The sequence below is a fragment of the Fonsecaea monophora genome (assembly GCF_001642475.1).
Source record: "Fonsecaea monophora strain CBS 269.37 chromosome Unknown Scaff14, whole genome shotgun sequence".
NCBI lineage: Eukaryota > Fungi > Ascomycota > Eurotiomycetes > Chaetothyriales > Herpotrichiellaceae > Fonsecaea > Fonsecaea monophora.
The window spans coordinates 38,480-55,790 of NW_019173945.1; the positions used below are offsets into that span (position 1 = coordinate 38,480).

The 17,311-nt window shown below is 50.2% G+C and overlaps 9 protein-coding genes across 9 annotated transcripts; 5 read left to right on the forward strand and 4 right to left on the reverse strand.

Moving 5' to 3' along the window:
• Window positions 1-62: 62 nt before the first annotated feature.
• Window positions 63-1,621, reverse strand: AYO21_02960 (hypothetical protein; the record flags this gene model as incomplete). Its single annotated transcript, XM_022652935.1, has 4 exons — window positions 63-584; window positions 636-953; window positions 1,002-1,463; window positions 1,541-1,621. The coding sequence occupies 4 exons, from the start codon at window positions 1,619-1,621 to the stop codon at window positions 63-65; spliced, it is 1,383 nt and encodes a 460-aa protein (XP_022514629.1).
• Window positions 1,622-3,826: 2,205 nt separating this feature from the next.
• Window positions 3,827-4,747, forward strand: AYO21_02961 (hypothetical protein; the record flags this gene model as incomplete). Its single annotated transcript, XM_022652936.1, has 1 exon — window positions 3,827-4,747. One exon carries the CDS (start codon window positions 3,827-3,829, stop codon window positions 4,745-4,747), a length of 921 nt encoding a protein of 306 aa, XP_022514630.1.
• Window positions 4,748-5,337: 590 nt separating this feature from the next.
• Window positions 5,338-6,318, reverse strand: AYO21_02962 (hypothetical protein; the record flags this gene model as incomplete). The annotated part of the gene is made up of 1 exon (XM_022652937.1): window positions 5,338-6,318. The coding sequence occupies one exon, from the start codon at window positions 6,316-6,318 to the stop codon at window positions 5,338-5,340; it is 981 nt and encodes a 326-aa protein (XP_022514631.1).
• A 1,443-nt stretch (window positions 6,319-7,761) lies between these two features.
• AYO21_02963 (hypothetical protein) lies at window positions 7,762-8,652 on the forward strand (the record flags this gene model as incomplete). The annotated part of the gene is made up of 1 exon (XM_022652938.1): window positions 7,762-8,652. The coding sequence occupies one exon, from the start codon at window positions 7,762-7,764 to the stop codon at window positions 8,650-8,652; it is 891 nt and encodes a 296-aa protein (XP_022514632.1).
• A 543-nt stretch (window positions 8,653-9,195) lies between these two features.
• AYO21_02964 (hypothetical protein) lies at window positions 9,196-10,993 on the forward strand (the record flags this gene model as incomplete). The annotated part of the gene is made up of 6 exons (XM_022652939.1): window positions 9,196-9,333; window positions 9,387-9,606; window positions 9,653-9,671; window positions 9,724-9,766; window positions 9,818-10,289; window positions 10,500-10,993. The coding sequence occupies 6 exons, from the start codon at window positions 9,196-9,198 to the stop codon at window positions 10,991-10,993; spliced, it is 1,386 nt and encodes a 461-aa protein (XP_022514633.1).
• Window positions 10,994-11,418: 425 nt separating this feature from the next.
• AYO21_02965 (amidophosphoribosyltransferase) lies at window positions 11,419-12,573 on the reverse strand (the record flags this gene model as incomplete). Its single annotated transcript, XM_022652940.1, has 1 exon — window positions 11,419-12,573. One exon carries the CDS (start codon window positions 12,571-12,573, stop codon window positions 11,419-11,421), a length of 1,155 nt encoding a protein of 384 aa, XP_022514634.1.
• A 738-nt stretch (window positions 12,574-13,311) lies between these two features.
• Window positions 13,312-13,738, forward strand: AYO21_02966 (hypothetical protein; the record flags this gene model as incomplete). Its single annotated transcript, XM_022652941.1, has 2 exons — window positions 13,312-13,471; window positions 13,587-13,738. 2 exons carry the CDS (start codon window positions 13,312-13,314, stop codon window positions 13,736-13,738), a joined length of 312 nt encoding a protein of 103 aa, XP_022514635.1.
• A 413-nt stretch (window positions 13,739-14,151) lies between these two features.
• Window positions 14,152-14,711, reverse strand: AYO21_02967 (hypothetical protein; the record flags this gene model as incomplete). The annotated part of the gene is made up of 2 exons (XM_022652942.1): window positions 14,152-14,376; window positions 14,433-14,711. The coding sequence occupies 2 exons, from the start codon at window positions 14,709-14,711 to the stop codon at window positions 14,152-14,154; spliced, it is 504 nt and encodes a 167-aa protein (XP_022514636.1).
• An 886-nt stretch (window positions 14,712-15,597) lies between these two features.
• On the forward strand, window positions 15,598-17,253 carry AYO21_02968 (hypothetical protein; the record flags this gene model as incomplete). Its single annotated transcript, XM_022652943.1, has 1 exon — window positions 15,598-17,253. One exon carries the CDS (start codon window positions 15,598-15,600, stop codon window positions 17,251-17,253), a length of 1,656 nt encoding a protein of 551 aa, XP_022514637.1.
• Window positions 17,254-17,311: the final 58 nt, after the last annotated feature.

Genomic DNA, 17,311 nt, shown 5'->3' on the forward strand with positions numbered 1-17,311 from the left:
TTCTTACGTCTTTATTTCTTTCAGTCGTAGATAAAATCCTCTGAGTCCTCCGAACAGGTAGCCTACAACTTAAGTTTCCGTCCGCTCGTTCTGTTTAGCTGCAGTACGTCTCTCTCCTCAAGTCTGTACTTTTCCAAGAGGTCCCGCGTCTTCTGCTTCTGGCCCTCAATTCTCCTCAGCAACGCAGGGCCGCGCTTACTCTCATTGCGACCAAGCTGAATAATGTGTACCTCGTCAGGACCGTCCACAATTCTCATTGTGCGGGCGTTAGCCAACATCGCCGCAAGAGGAGTGTCTTGTGATACACCCGCCCCGCCGTATGCTTGTATCGCGCGGTCCACAATGTCAAGGTACATTGACGGTACTTGAACCTTTATCTTGGCAATCTCATGCAGTGCGTTCTTCGCATTCTCCTCGTCAATTTTTATAGCAGCGTTCAGGACTGCAAGGCGAGCAGAGTCGATTTCGATACGTGAACGTGCAACACGTTCGAGTATCATACCCTGCTTGTGGAGTTGTTTGCCAAAAGGGGTCTTAGTAGTGTCGTTAATACGTGCTAAGAAGTATTCGAGAGCTCTCTCAGCCTAATTGTTATAAGTTAAATCGTAGAACAAACACCTTAGTGTAGCACTTACAGCACCAATCGATCTCATGGCGTGGTGAATACGACCAGGACCGAGGCGACCTTGAACGACCTCGAAACCTCTTCCTCTGCCAAGAACCATATTGTCTTTGTGAACACGAACGTCGTTGAAAGATATATGACCGTGACCGTGTGGAGCCGCGTCGAAACCGATGACGGACAGCATACGGTGGACCGTGATACCTAAGGTGTCTGCTGGCACGAGAATAACTGATTGTCGTTTGTATTTGTCAGGGTTTTCTGGGTCGGTTTTCGCCATAACGATATAAATTTTGCATCTTCTGTCACCAGCACCACTTGACCACCATTTCTGTGTATATTAGCAACGTCGTTGTCCTTTTTTAGAGTGAAAAAGTACCTGTCCGTTAAGAATATAGTAGTCTCCGTCTAGACGCGCAGCGAGCTCGATATTCGTAGCGTCGCTCGAGGCCACCTGGGGCTCGGTCATCAAGAAAGCCGATCGTATCTCTCCTTTCAAGAGAGGAGCTAGCCACTTGTCCTTCTGAGCTTCGTTCCCATATTTTGCCAGGAGCTCTATATTGCCAGTGTCCGGAGCTGAACAATTCGTGGCCTCGCTGGCGATCACAGACTTGCCAAGATATTCTGCCATCAAGCCATATTCGAGGTTGCTAAAGCCTGGACTCTCCTGAAAATGATTCTTTGGTAGGAACAGGTTCCAAAGTCCCAGGCTTTTGGCTCTGGTCTTGAGGTCTTCGATGATTCTAGGGTGAGAGTCGAAGCGTGCAACCGTTCCAGTGCCGAGTTGCTGCTCGAAGACAGGATCCGCGGGAATACATTCTTCCTCAACAAAACGTTCAACCTGAGAAAATCAGTAAAAACATCGAATAGGAGAGATAGTCGTACGAGATCGAGGGTCTCCCTTGCGCGCTGGCTCACGAACGGTCGAGCGATGACGGGGATTCGTCCGGACGCAGGGATGCGGTCATCCATTTGATTGACGCGGTAGTGCAGAGACATATTCCTCCAGCTCAAAAGAGAAAGGTTCGAAGCAATCTGGAACTGTTTGAAAGTAAATGAAAGGTCTATTTAATCACAAAGACGATGCTCAAAAAGAAAGTGGACCGAGGCAGAGTGAAGTGACATGTCCGACTAATCACACAAGGACAGAACCACCCGACTATCTCAATTGCTCAGGGATCAGAAGATATAGCAGAATCCACCGGAAGACGTGTTCGCTCCGGTTAATATCCGTTTGCAATTCCCACGAGACTTTCAGATATGCGCAGACCTACCGGGTATACACCCGAATTTTGTATCTCAACCAGGCTGCAATCCCCAATCGTCCGCTTCTACAATCGAATCCAGACTGGGCGATTCCGACTAGCGCCAACCAAGCGATGGACGCCGGCGGAAGACATTGCGGCGTTCCAAGTTCAACTTCGTTTGATATATTCCGTTCCGACAGGCCATAGTGATCTGTAGTGACCCTATTGGTCCAGATAACGGGGATTTGGGTGCAGCTTGAAAGAAGTGCATTGCGTGTCACCCATGGGCTCAGGATTTACGCTCGTGACTCGATAGGTTGTGCTTGGATTTGTCGCTCACGTCGCCCAATTCCAGGACAACCCTGCCTTGCAACTTTTCCTTCGCCATTTTTTGGAATACCTCCGCGAGATTTTCCATACGCTTCATAGTAGAACGGGGCTTCACCACTCCACTGCCGAAAGAGTCAGTTCTGTTTTAGTTTAGAGGTGCAATATATCGAGCTGCTAGCCAGAGAATTTCGATGGTGTTCTTTCTGGTGCCGACTGCGGAACCCACAACTCGCAGCTCTCGAGCCAGTAATTTCCCAGGTACTGCTGTCGAATAGGGAGAAGGTCTCCCTCGGGTATGCCGACGCAAACAAGTGTTACCCAAAATTTCAACATTTGCCGCCCTTGAGCATATGACGAGTTGCTCGCAGCGCAGACAATCGCTGCTGCAACGCCTTCTCCTTGCATAAGAGCCTTCACATGATCCAAGATATGTTCATAGCTTTCATAATTTTCCGAATATTTCTCCAGAGAGATGAATGCCTCAGCACCCCATTCCCTCGCCAACGCCTCCTTCTCTCCCGAATCGATTCCAATCATTCGACAGCCCATACTCTTGGCACTAATTTGAAGAGCTAAATGGCCTAACCCGCTACCTACTCCTGTTATAACGACCTAGCTACCTGGTCGTGCGTTAGATTCGAGAAGCGCCCTGTATATAGTGACGCGTCCATAGAGCATTGGAGCTGCTGTCTCATTGGGGAGATCTTCTGGAATACGGGTGACATTGTGAGCCCAGCTTACAAGGTACTATTGAAATGTACCTGGAGCACAGTAGCCGCTAATTTGTCTCAGAGAACAATTGGGATCAGCGCCACTCAGACACACAATTCCCACATGCAGATGCGATCCATTTTACGCCGACCTGGTCCCCAATTTTAACGCTAGATGTTGTCACATCAGGACCTATGGCAGCCACAACTCCCATTCCTTCGTGGCCACCGACTTGACCTTCTCAGGTAGGAGCTAGCAACCACTTCCAAGAATTGCTTGACACCGTAATTGAAGCCCGAGTCCACTAGAAGGTCAGGAGAATACCTACCACATAACAGCCAAATCAGATTGACAGACGCCCGAATGTGTCAATTTTACAAGCACTTCCCCGGCTCTCGGCCGTGGAGTTTCGATGTTGTCAAGCTGATGCTGGAAATTGTCGACAAAGTAGGTTTCTGAAGCTAGGTTCCTGGCTTGCGTCCGTTATTCTGAGCCAGTCTTTGACGATCCAAAGATACCACCCAACCTGGCATCTCGCATCCGAGGCAGTGGAGGTGCCTCGGCAAGCATTGACGTGGTCAGATGCTGCGGCCCTCTCGTTTGACCAACCCTTGCACATTGGTATCAAATCTACCAAAGGGTGAACGCAAAGCATTGTGATCAGTCGAAGTGGTGTCGGACTGTGACCAATCAGTGGACGAAAGACCCACTGTTTATTCTTGGTATGATAACATCGATCTCGCCGCTTTACGTAGGATTCATAATGCGGCTGCAAGGCCACATGTCTATGCTTGTTGTCTAGAAGTCAATCTTCCGTGAACAAAAAGGATCTCAATCTCTTCAATATATAACTCACATTTTGGTCTTGATTCGACAACTTATTTGATAACACGATTCTTACCAGCCCCAAAACACCATGTCCACAATTAAAAAGGTTGTTGTTCTTGGAGCTGGAGGTAATGTTGGGAAAAGTATCATCAAAGCCTTGCTTGCTGAGAATGGAAGATTTGAAGTCACCGGACTTACCCGTGAAGCTTCGAGCGCTAGGCTTCCGGCGGACGTCCAGCATTTGAGGTCGGACTTCTCTCAACAGTCCTTGATTCATGCTTTCCAAGGACAAGAAGCCATAGTCAGCACACTCTCTGGCGGTGGTTTAGCTGAGCAGTCTGCCATCGTCGACGCTGCAATTGCTGCTGGGGTCCGGGTCTTCATCCCATCTGAGTACGGCATCGACACGGCGAACCCTGCGGCGACAGAGGTGGTCCCGTTCCTCAAAGCCAAAGTTGCTGCAGTCGACTACCTTCGGTCCAAGCAGGACAAGATTTCTTGGACGGCAGTCATAATCGGTGCGCTCTTTGACTGGGGTCTAAACATTCCAGGCTTCGGCGGTTGGAATGTGCCTGATCGTAAAGTCACGATCTACGACGGGGGGGAAATTCCGTATGAGGCGACAACCTTGGACCAAGTCGGCCGGGGGGTCACTGCGATCTTAAAACATCCTGACATTACCAAAAATAACTACGTCTATATCAACAGCTTCACAATTACACAAAATCAACTGTTGGAGATTTTCGAAAAGATTACTGGTGATCAATTCGCCGTTACACACGATTCATCCGAACAGCTATGGCAGAGCGGTTTCAACCAAATCCAAGAAGGACAACGACTTGGCGTTCTGGCTCAAATTGCTTCGGCCTTTTATGCAAAAGGTGCAGAACTGAACCTCGCCAACTACTCGAAGACACGGGGGCTGTGGAATGACAGATTGGAGATTCCAAATGAAAAGTTGGAGAGTTTTCTAAAGGAATATCTCTCCACCAGACCCAACTCACAGTAACTAGTTTGTACTCAAATCAGGAAATACCGACTTCTTTCTAATTCGAAGCCTACGATCCATTTCCTTTTTAAACGCGTTATTGATGATGTGTATAAACTCGAATCAGGTTGCTTGGGCTGTTTCTTGATCAAATGGCGTGGCGTAAACAGGTTTTGACTGTCTCTTGAAAGTTGAAGTGTATTAAGCTTCTAAATAGCAGTATTCTCACATCAATATGGGTAAAGCTCAGATTGCCGAGGTAAATAGCAGCCACGTTGAAAGCGCCTGCTACCCGGGTTAAAACCAGGTGCAGGCGCCCTGAATAGGACTGTCAGATGCCTCTGCACCGCACGGCCAATCTTTCCATCGATACCAAGCTCTTCGAGTAGCGAAGCGGTGAAGTCTTTTGGACGCATTCCGTGTACAGACAGCTCGAATCCAGGTTCTGATGACAAGCGGCGGAAGAGGCGGCGAATCTCTAAATCGTCTCCCAAAAGGAGTACACAGCGCCTCCGGCGCATAGTGGTGCCAGAAGGTAGTGCTATTGCTATCCACAATGACAGATGCTGTCTGTCAGGCTCACGGCAAGGGATTTCAGGCTAGGGAACTTGTCAAAGTCTCGAAGTACTGGTTTTCACGCGGCAGATCGATTGCTGTGACATGGAAACCACCAAGTTTCCCTCCTCATCCCACACCCGACTTTCACTGTAGGTCCGGCCAGCTCCAGCGCGGTGGCTGATGGCTTCCCGAAGATGCCAACGGTTAATATTGATGTGAGGAGAAAAGAATCTCAACGCAAACTCGAGACTGGCGCATGCAGCTACATCTTCAAAGAATAAGTGGTTATGCACCAGAGGCAGGAAAGAAAGTGCTGCGTCCATAATGAAGGTCAGGCTTGCCATGTGTTCAGCTTCGGATTGCAGCTGGCTGTGGACTCGGATCCAGTCAGCCGATGACTTGTCGGTAGGATGAAGCCCGTCTTGACTGGTGTGGGTATCCTTGGCCATGCCGTTCAGATTCTGGGATGCAATTCCCTCAGGGCATGGTCGACATTCATACAGGCCTTTGGAAAGGCCGAACAAGGTATCAAACATGTGTGACTGTGTCGACGTCGTCCTGCCGTCTTCTACCCACTCGGCTCGGATTTCATCCCAGGTAGGGCAGTCACGCCAGTTTCTGTACGTTCGTGACGGGGGGGCCGAGTAATCTAATAGAGATGGCTCCATCTTGTGGAAGTCCATCAGAATTTCCATGCAAGCATGATAATTTCCATTTTTAAGCTGGTCGACTGTAACGCGGTGGGTGATAAAGCTGTTGGATCGGCGTAGTTCGTTGACCTTGCATCGCAATTTCTCTTGCGTGGAGGCGGCTCGTAGAAAGCATCCGGATGCTGAGTGCAGATGATATCCATTGGGAACCTTTCGGTAAGCCGAGTGTACAGCCAGGGAGAGTGCGAAGCCGCCGTAGGCTATTGGGGCGGAGTTCCCAGACCGTCGCGGGAGGTTCCTGGAAACCTCGTACCCGTCAACCTCATCTGAAGCAAAAGCGTCAAGGAGTGTGAATGAGGACGGTAATTTGTGCTGCCCAGGCATGGTGTCGTTCTCCAAACTCTCACCCTGTGAGGCTGGAAATATGCTACAGGTGAATCAGAAACCCAGGCTATATTATACCAGAAATTTGACCTTTCGACAATTATCGGGGACAAGTTCCGATGAGATTAGCCAGGGACAGACTTCGGGATCAAATTCACCGAGGCAGCTCGGCTGCTTTTCGTAGTATCCATCAGTAATCATCAGGACTCGAATTTTACGACTTTAGCTATTGCTTGGTGTTTTCGTATCGTGCGCGGTGGCGTGTCTGCCAAGAACGTCAAGACGTTTGATTAGTTGTAGGCGTACATCCAACCTCATCGTCGATAAAAGCGGCATGCAGTATTAACGTGACCCGGAGGAAAGGACATGCGGCATGAACAGGATATGCACACTATTGAGTGTGCCACTTGTTGGTTCCCTCGGCTTGCTAGTTTATTCAGAAACGGATGGCAGGCAGTGCCACTTCCTGACCTAACCCTGTTTAGACCCGCCCACACTTAGCAACAGCCTAACTACGAAGGGTATAGGCCAGCCAAGGTATTTACCTACCTACTTACTCTTCTTTGGACAGAATCGCGTCGCCCATTGAGAAGAGTGAGCAATGTACCGTGATCCTCGTAAGGATTCATGGCAGCCGGCCAGTGCATGAGATAAAAATCAACATAATCCAGATCAAGCAGTGTCAGGCTTTTTTCCCGTGCTTCAGCCACGTGCGTGCGGTAAGTGTTCCATAACTTTGTGATTATGAACAACTCAAATCGATGGAAGCCGGCAGCGGCAAGTCCGTCCTTGACTCCCTTTCCAATTTCTTTTTTGTTCCCATATACATATGCACAGACTATGTGGTGATAGCCTACCGTAATTGCATATGCCGCTGCTGCACGAACTTGTCCTGCGGAGCTTCCCCAAGTACCTGAGTAAATAATCAGAACGTGGATGTGAGCAAAAACAGATGTCGAGTGAACCAACCAGCCAACCCAAGCCGAAAGCTGCAATTCGAGGGCCTGTATGAAGTGACGACTCGATAGTCGCTATGGTGAAAACTTGAATCCTTACAGTGACAACTTATTCAACTGATAAGAGAGACACTATTCACTGGACGGGTTTCTCTGTCACACTTTAAACTATGTAGTTATTAATGGAAAGCCCGGAGGACGTTCGGCTTGTCGAAGAAGACTGACACCCACCGAGAAGTGAGGCCATTGCTTACTTAAATCTTGTTAAAGAGGCAAGAGTGCGCTGCCAGGGGGTGCCTAGCGGTTTAGAATGTAACTTTGGCGATCTTGGTGGCGACACTGCTGATTTAGAGCCCAGCCAGCAAGATGTGATCATCAGCAGGATATGTTGGGAGAAAGATAAATAGATGGACTTATTGGGATTGTAACTCACAGATGTTCATTCTGCCCCCAACTCACAAGCTCCACCAACACCCGAGCCAGGAAGATGGGTGAGCCAATACCTCTCCAAGTTGATACTTATGTGTCCCCTCCTATCAAGACTGCTACGGGCCTCGACGACCCAGACAAACAATGGTGGCAGCCTATCACCAGCACCTTGATCCATGGGCCGACCTCTGCTGTACTGGTTGACCCCCCCATCACGACCGCCCAGGCGGAGAAGGTAGCGGACTGGGTTGACTCTGTCTTGTCGTTATATCCTGGCAAGAGACTACGGTACATCTACATAACTCACGCACATGGCGACCACTATTTTGGTGCCCCCGTCATTCAAAAGCGGTTCTCCGGCGTGCAAATTCTAGTCACTGCTGCAGTTCTGACGGGCATTGAATACATGAACGCGCCGGAAGTCTACAGTGTCTGGACCAAGTGGTTCCCGGGGGGACAACTGTCCGTTGAGAAGGTTTCGCCAACGGCCCTGCCACCCTCGAATGAGTTCGTCATGGACGGAGAAGTTTTCAAAGCCTACGACGTCAGTTCTGACTGCGAAAGATCGTCGTTCCTACATGTACCCTCCATTCATTTAATTGTCGGTGGAGATGTGGTATACGGCGATTGTCATCAACATTTGAGGGAGGCAAACACCACCGAAAAGAGACGACGATGGCTTGATGCACTCGACCTTATTGAAAGTCTTGAGCCGAACACGGTGATTCCTGGTCACAAGCGTGCTAGTCAGAGCGACGGACGGCATCTGGTGGAAGCTACTCGGAAGTACATTCACGACTTCATTCGTTGGGGTGAAGAGATTAGAGACAACGATTCAATTGGTGATAGTGAGAAACCGCAAGCTCTGTTCTCCAGAGTCAAGCAGGGCTATCCGCATCGATGGAACGATTGGCTATTGAACGGCTCGGCTGTCGCCTTTTTCAATTGAAGTCGGAAGTCCACTGGGATTTAAGTGTATCCGGGTTACTATCAGTTACCATTACAATCAAAGGTCTTGCGAACAGTCTCCTGTCCACGGAACGTAGAAGATAGGCCGAGGAAGAAGAAGACGGCCTCGTTGGTAATGCTGACTGATGTCACGAATACGCAACGGAGTATACTGAGAGCGGTATCGGTCCAGGCACCAATAGCCACCTGCACAACGAAATCTCGTAGAGGAACGAAAACGGGAACCTCAGGGACCGATCCGATCTTGCTCGGGCCCAACTCTCTACCTCGCAAGTGACACGAGTCGTAAAGGATGCGACTTGCCGAAATCCCCAGACATTCGTGGCCTCGCAAAGATGCATCGGGAACCCCCCGTGGTGCCCCCTGCATTCCCCAACATTTTAAGCTACGACTAAGCCATGAGCTTGAAAGAAGGGCCGTCGTCTTCGAGTCCATATTCGTCTGCACATCTTTTCAAAAAAAAAAAAAACGTGATCATTCCTTCAACTTTCTCATTGCAACATTCAACCTCACTGCCGCAGTTATGACTGAAGACACTCTAAACAAGTTGGACTCAGGAAGCCATCACTATGAGCTCAAGGAAACCCAGGGCGACAGTGGCACAGAGACTCCACAGGAGCAAGCTCCCCTGACACGAGCTCGCACCATCATGGCTCTTATTGTAAGAATATCTAGCCCTCATCGGATAGTGGAAGCTCACAAGAGGCGTTTCAGGCTCTCTCCATCACCTACGAAGCTTGCCTTTTTGCTTTTATTGTGCCGACAAGTGTCCTGCTGACAATCAATGCCGACATTGGCCCATCAAACAACATCGGCTGGGTCGCCACTGCATGGCAACTGGCAAATGCCGTCCTGCAAGCGATTGCTGGACGTTTGTCAGACATCTTTGGCCGACGAAAATTTCTCATCTTTGGGAATTTGGTCGCACTTGTTGGTATGTCTACCTGTACGGGACGGTAGACGCTCGCTAACAGGATCAGGGACTATTGTTGCTTCAAGGTCAGCTCTGGTGACGTCTCATCCGTGGCCTCGATTCTGACTCGCAGCGTAGGGCACAGTCGGTTGGCACCCTTATCGCAGCAACGACTTTGATGGTGAGCTGCTTCTACCGATGTTGCTAGAGTGCATGTCTAATCATGCTCTAGGGGGTCGGTGCCTCTCACCAGCAAATCGCATACGCAGCAGGCTTTGATGTTGTACAAAGGAAACATCGCGGTGCCGCGGTCGCCTTGATGAACCTGGCGGCGTTGCCGGGCTCGGCCTTTGGCGCGGTTATAGGTACACCCAAATCTGCTACGGCTAAGATCTCAGGGCTGATCCAAGGTCTTTATACAGCCTTCAAGATCGTGGAGACTCTCAACTGGCGCTATACCTTTTACTTCGGTATCATGGTCAATGGCCTCGCTCTTTGCCTCATCTTGGTGTTTTACTGGCCTCCCGGCTGGCATGGCCTCCATCTTGATGGCAAAACTCGCAAACAACAACTCAAAGAGCTCGACTATGTTGGTCTGCTGCTCTTTGGAGGGGGACTGACCATCATGCTGATCGGTCTGTCCTTCGGCGGCAACCCTCATCCCTGGACAAGCGCGACAGTGCTAGCCCCTTTGATCATAGGAAGTAAGAGCAATGCCGGTGGAAGACGATTACTAGATTCCTGACATTCAACTTAGTATTCTTGCTTGCAGTACCCTTTCCTCTGTGGGAAATCTACAGTCCTGGTGACATGGCCAAATTATGCCCTCCGAGCTTGTTGGGGAAATTTAGAAGTGTTACACTCCCTCTTCTTGTCGTCTTTTCGGCTGGAATGCCACTCTACCATTCACGAAGCCAGACCCGACTTCGTCGCAGCCGTTCATTGCCACTCGGTTGCGAGCAAAGCCTTCGCTGCTCTAGGATGCGAACTCGAGCCTCTAAATCAGGACGCCTGCCGATTCTACAACGACCACGGCATCTACTCTGGGTTCGGAGGCATCGCATTCAACCCTGATGAGGGTGAACATATCGCTGCGGCACTCGACGACAAGAAGGTATTTATTCTACAGAACCGTGGTCATCTAGCGGTTGCTAAGACCGTCGATGGAGCTGCGTTTTTGTTTGGAGCCATGGACCGCTGTATCCAGACACGGCTCCTGGCCGACGCCGCGGCAACAGGGCGAGGGACCAAAACCATCAAGGTTGGCCACGAAGAGGCCGAGTTCACTCGGAAGACATATAATGACGAAATGGTGTACATTATGTTTCAATCGGCCTTCGAGGATGTTATCCGCGCCTCAAATGGTGAGCTTCCATCGCATGTCCTGGTCGAAATCCGTCGCAAGTAGGTGGAGTCCCCAGCATACATGCTAGACACAAGCACAGAATGTGACCCAGTCCATACTTGAAAAGTATAGTTTTCGTCTCGGTATACGCTTTGAAGGACCTGAAAGCTCCTTAGTACATGTCCAGTCGACAGCTAGGGTCGGAGCCCCACCTCACTCTCCAGTTCCCTTGTGTTGCCCCAACCCTCTTGAGACTAACTCAACTCACGCCGACCACACTATTAATAATCGCGTATTCTTGCAAAAGGAGCTTCGAGGGGGCGTTGCTTGGTTGGGCTTCAAAGCATGATAGCCTTGTCTCAATCTTGAGCTACACCGCAATCCCAACAAACGTCGTCTTACGGTCACCTGGCTAAATTTTTCCTCTGTCGCTATCTCTAGCTCACCTAGGACGATTGCTGTATTTATTTCGACAGATGCCGCTTCTTTTAGCTCGTGGACGTGTCCCGCGCCTGAGTAGTGCTTCCAATTACATCAACCAGATTTTCGCAATTTTCTCCAACTTCACGATTGACATTCATGTTTCCAAGAGACTGACGGGCTTGAGGAGCTGTTGTCCCATTTTTAGAGCGTGATTCACTCCCGCCGGGGTGTGACCCATGGTTCGACGAACGTGTGGCAAACAAATTCATTCGACGCACCGCAGTATTCAGTTGGGCCAGTGCGCCGTCCGCGGCAGGAGATTGACCGCGCAGGCTTTCCAGGATCAGCGAACACTGGTCAATCTGAGTGCGACTTGAAGTTCGAATGCTGTCGTTGGGGCCGAGTAAGCCCAATGTATGGACGAATCCCGCGACAAAAATGCGCGAAACGCTCAGTGGTAACAAATGGTGCGATATCTGTTTCAGATGCAGTCTTTGAGCGATGGAGATAATAGCCACGGCCGCCTTTGGTAGGTTCTTGTAAGTCACGGTGCCATATTTTGTGGCGTTCAGGCTTGAGAGCAGGTTTTGTAAGGCCCCGGATCCTGTCTGCGAGGTATATAGCATGCACAAGACGGTCAGACAGAACATTTTCAGCAGAGATGAGTGGAGGTTGACGACATTGTCTCCGCCAAAACTCGTCATATCTTGAAAGTCTAACGACGCGTTGGACGCTAGGGATCTGATGTTTTCCTCTTGCAATTCAAACGATTCGGAGCCTCGTTCTTTGCACCAGTCAATGGAGACTTGAGAGCCGGCATGAAGGTTTTGCTGCTGGATGCCACATATTCTTTCCAGATGGATAGACGCCTTACACATCCGAATGCAAATAGCGGCCAAGGCGCGCTGCTTATCGGCATTCCGCAACAGGTTTCCATATCCAGAAACGCATTGTACCGTATGAGGAATTAGTGTGTCCTTAAAATCATCGATATCGGGCATGGGCACGCTGGCTCTGCTGTTGGAAAAGTCATTCTGAAAGTGAAGAGACAGTGTCAGTTGTTGTCCCCGCATGTATATACACCACCAGAGTCTCTTGCGGAATTTGGCTTCGGGTAGAATAATGTTCATTGTAGCTGGATCACAATGCAGGTCCACCGATTCGGCCAGCGACAGGGCTTGATGCAGCCAGTTGCATACGCCTTCTTTAGACGACGCCATTGGACAAGATAGAGTCATTAGCAGCAATGCCTGTATCTGGACAACTCTGTCTGTGTCGGAATCATGGTCAAGTACGACCTGCATATGATATGATCAGTCTCGTTGCGCGCACACGTGGGGGATGCCAATTGCGGACGAAGTACTGCACACTGCAAAAGAGGCATCAGATGCTGTTTTTCTCGGAAGTGTCGGGGCTCTGAGTGGTAAGTGATCGACGGTGGTTATCCAAGGATATCATCTTCAGTTGCTAACGAGCTTGATTTGCATCCTAGGGGAACGAAGCCGCCAAATCCAGAGTTGGCTATCCTGCGACTTCGCCTGCACCTAGGAGCCTATGCGAATGTCCGGCCATGTCGCTTCTACTCCAGATCAATGGTTTCGCTATCACCACTCAAGCCATCAATTGCTCAGGACACCAACTTTATCGTCCTTCGCGAGAATTGTAGCGGTGCATACTTTGGACTCTGGGAATAAAATAGAGACCGACGATTTTGCGAGCGATTAATGGCAATACAACCGTCACGAAGTCGAGCGCTGCGCTCGTGTTGCCGCAGCTTTGGCTATGACCCTCGCTCAAGACGGTTATGAGCCCAGTTCAAATCCCAGAACCTCTGGCACGGTTGGTCTACTGACAAGGCCAACGTTCTCGCATCGAGCAGGGCATGGAGGCAAGCCACCACTGATGTCTTTACGAAAGAGTTTCCAAACATCAAGCTAAGGCATCAGCTCGCCGACAGCATGAGCATGCTCCTTATCACCAACCCGAGCATGTTCAATGGTGTCATCATCGCTGATAATATGTTTGGCGATCTGCTATCAGACCAAGCCGGTGGCATAATCGGCACCCTTGGACTAGTTCCCAGTGCCAGTCTATGCGACGTGGCAGATGGAAGATCATGTAACAGCGTATACGAGCCCGCACACGATTTGGCACCGGATATCGCTGGCAAGAACGTAGTTAACCCGATGGCCCAGAATTCTTCCTGCAGCGTTGATGCTGCGTTACTCTTTAGGCATGCAAGCAGAGGCCACAGCCATCGAGAACGCTGTGGAGAAAGTGCTTGATGGGAAAGACATTGGCGGTCTGAAAGTCCGCACTCGAGATCTCGGAGGCCATGCTACCATGGAGGAAGTTGGTGATGCAGTTTATGAAACTCTAGACTGAATTTTGAGGGAGCAGCCCAGGATTTGATCGGGTGTTAGAGAAAGGCGTGCAGCATGGGGGGAAAATTGAGGTTATACTAGCTTCGATGACACTGACATCAATCAATAATGTACGAAATAGAAATGAATGGCCCGAAGTCTCCTCAATTGCCTAGACATTAACAACTATTCTTCCTGCTATTCACGGCGTAAACTCACTTTGGACCGAGTGTTAAGAAGCCGAGGAGAACTCATGGAGACTATAGGCTTGCTGGAGCTGTCCGGATCTGCCGCGCCCGCTTTGGTACGTTTAAAGCTTACATTCTTCGTGAACAAACCCCTGAACGCTTCTTTTAAGCACTCAAACCTCAAAACACGCACGATGAAAGCGTTAAGACTGTATGGGGCACACGACGTCCGGATCGAGGAGGTAGATCAACCAGCGTTGTCCGATAAAATGCTGTCGTCAATATAGAGTGGTGTAGAATTTGAGGTAGCGACGCCCTCCTCTACGAAGCTGGCGAGTGCCGACTGGCCATCTTCACCTTCACATGTTGAACCGCCCTCGTAGGAGGTCTTGCCGGCCTGGAGCTCCCGGCTGGCACAGTCATGGGACACGAGATCGCCGGTGGAATTGCCTATGCTCCTCCCGGATCCGGACTGAAGAATGGACAACATATTGCGGTCGATCCTCGTCTCTATTAATTCGTGTGTACGCCTGGTAAGAACTCGTTCACCAACGGCTGCACCAAACTCGCAGGGCTTGGTGCCAGTAGCGACGGAGGCAGGCTCTCAGAGCGGGTTGCTGTTAGCCCGAACACGCTACACGTCTTGCCGGACTCTCTGACCCTGGACATGGCAGCCTTGATTGAGCCGTTGGCGGTCGCCATGCGTGGGGTGAAAATGTCTGGTATCCAGAACAACAAAAATGCCTCGGTCTCGGCACTAGGTGGAGGACCCGCAGGAATCGGAGTGGTCTGCTGCTTCCATGCCATGAGTGTAAGTAAAATCTATGTCCCTGAGCCATCTCAGATAGGCCGGTGAATACTTGAGGGGCTTGGGGCTCTAGCGATTGACCCTTTGACTCAAAATGTGCCAACAAAATGCCTGGAAGGGAGCTCAGGGGACGGTTTCGATGTTATCATCGACTGTGCGGGATCAAAAGCGGCGATGAAACATGGCCTTGCCAGTCTCCATTTTCGAGGAGTTACGTGAATGTCGCAGTATGGGGAGAAGAGGTTCGTATGTCAGACAAGACCCTGACGGCCTTTGGTTGGGGACCTGCAGATTCTCATTGCTTTTGCAAGCTTCACGTTCAAGGAGACACGGTTTCTCGCGTCTGTGACATATGACGATTCGGATCTTTGGGACACTGTAGACGCATTTATCAAGGGTACGGGCTTCCATTGACCGCCATTGCCAAGAATTGGGTTTGTCCTGCCTTTTTTGTCGGGACCGTACTAAGCACCTAGACACGTGGTCAAGCGCGTGATTTAGGCGTCAACCCTAATTAGGTAAGCAGCCTAGGTAGCGATATTCCACAATATGGAATCTATTTAATTAAGCTACTCTTTGTTGTTCTACTATTGCTGTACGATAGACGTCCCACCACTATGCCCACCGCCGTACGGGTTGATGTCTCTGGCGAAGAGCCTCGCCCCAGTTCAGTATGTGTTAAAGTGGTGCGAAATAGGGTTGGTGCAAAACCTGACCAAGGGACTTAAGTGGAGATTCCCGGAAAAGCAGTTGCCGAAGACCGGCAATCAATGCGATGGCGAGAGACGAATTTCCCTGCTCGCTTGATATCATTTCTCCAATTCCTCTTTTTCCTCGACTACACGCCCTGCACTCCGTCAACAAAAGTCCCCAAAGCCGGCAGGCATGTCGGGCTCAGTATCAAGAGGTCTGGTGCGCGCCCTGCGCCAGACCAAAAGACCTTCAACACCTCGGTCGCAAGCCAGACAGTGCCAACCTCTGCGGCCCTTGTTTGAGCCCGCGCGAAACTTCTCCGTAACGAGTCGACGACGAGAGGACCCCAGCGAACCCCATCGCAATGTCAAATACACAACCGACATGTATCCCACTCTCAAACGAGACCCCCGGTTCGCTGAAATCACGCCCGATCATATCCAGTTCTTCAAGTCTGCCCTCGGCGACGATGCTGCAGTCATTGATGGAGTGACCACCGATGCTTCAGATGACCTGGAGGCGTTCAACACCGATTGGATGAGGAAATACAGAGGTCATACCAAGCTCGTCTTAAGGCCCAAGAGCACGGAAGAAGTGAGCAAAGTACTCAAATATTGCAATGACAATAAGCTGGCTGTGGTACCCCAAGGTGGAAACTCGGGGCTGGTTGGCGGCAGTGTGCCGGTCTTTGACGAAATTGTCATCTCAGTCTCCCGAATGAACAAAATCCGCCGTTTCGACGACATTAGCGGCATCCTGGTGGTCGATGCCGGTGTTATACTCGAAGTAGCCGACAATTACCTTGCCGAGCATAACCATCTCTTTCCCCTTGACCTTGGTGCCAAAGGATCCGCCCAGATAGGTGGAAACGTTGCGACCAATGCCGGAGGGCTGAGACTACTACGTTACGGTTCATTACACGGCAATGTTCTCGGAATCGAAGCAGTACTACCGGACGGCACTATTGTCGACGATCTTGGTACTCTGCGGAAAAACAACACGGGCTACGACTTGAAGCAACTCTTCATTGGCGGAGAGGGGACGATCGGAGTCATCACAGGCGTGTCGGTGGTGTGCCCTCAGAGGTGCAAAGCAGTCAACGTGGCATATTTCGGACTCTCTTCGTTCGAGAATGTCCAGAAGGCTTACAAGGAAGCAAAGGTCCAGCTTGGAGAAATTCTGTCTGCCTTTGAACTCATGGATGCTCGAAGTCAAGGGTTCGTCCACCAAGTCACCGGCAAACAAAGACCATTGGAAGGTGACCATCCCTTCTATTGCTTGATTGAAACCAGTGGTTCCAATACAGAACACGACAGTGAAAAGCTGGAAAAGTTCTTGGAATACGTTATGAGCGAAGAGATTGTCTCGGACGGTGTCCTCGCCCAGGACGAGACACAAGCCAAATCGCTCTGGGCATGGCGAGAGGGCATCACCGAGGCCATTGGCCACTTTGGCGGGACTTACAAATACGACCTTTCGATCCCGATTCAAGAACTGTACCAACTCGTGGAAGACACGAGAGATAGACTCACTTCGAAAGGCTTGGTAGGTGATGACGACTCTTTCCCCGCGATTGCTGTGGTCGGCTATGGACATATGGGTGACGCGAATCTGCACTTGAATATCCCCGTACGCAAATATACAAAAGAAGTCGAAGAAGCGATAGAACCGTGGGTGTATGAATGGATCCAAAAACGCAACGGAAGCATCAGCGCGGAACATGGCCTAGGCATCGCCAAAAAGAAATACATCGGATACAGCCGCAGTGAGACGATGATCAAGCTAATGAAGCAGATCAAGGATCTTTACGATCCCAACGGAATTATGAATCCGTACAAGTATATATAAAATGGGAAGAGGTGTCGCGTCATATTTCGAGGCTCCCTGCGCCCTGTTCCTTGTTTCT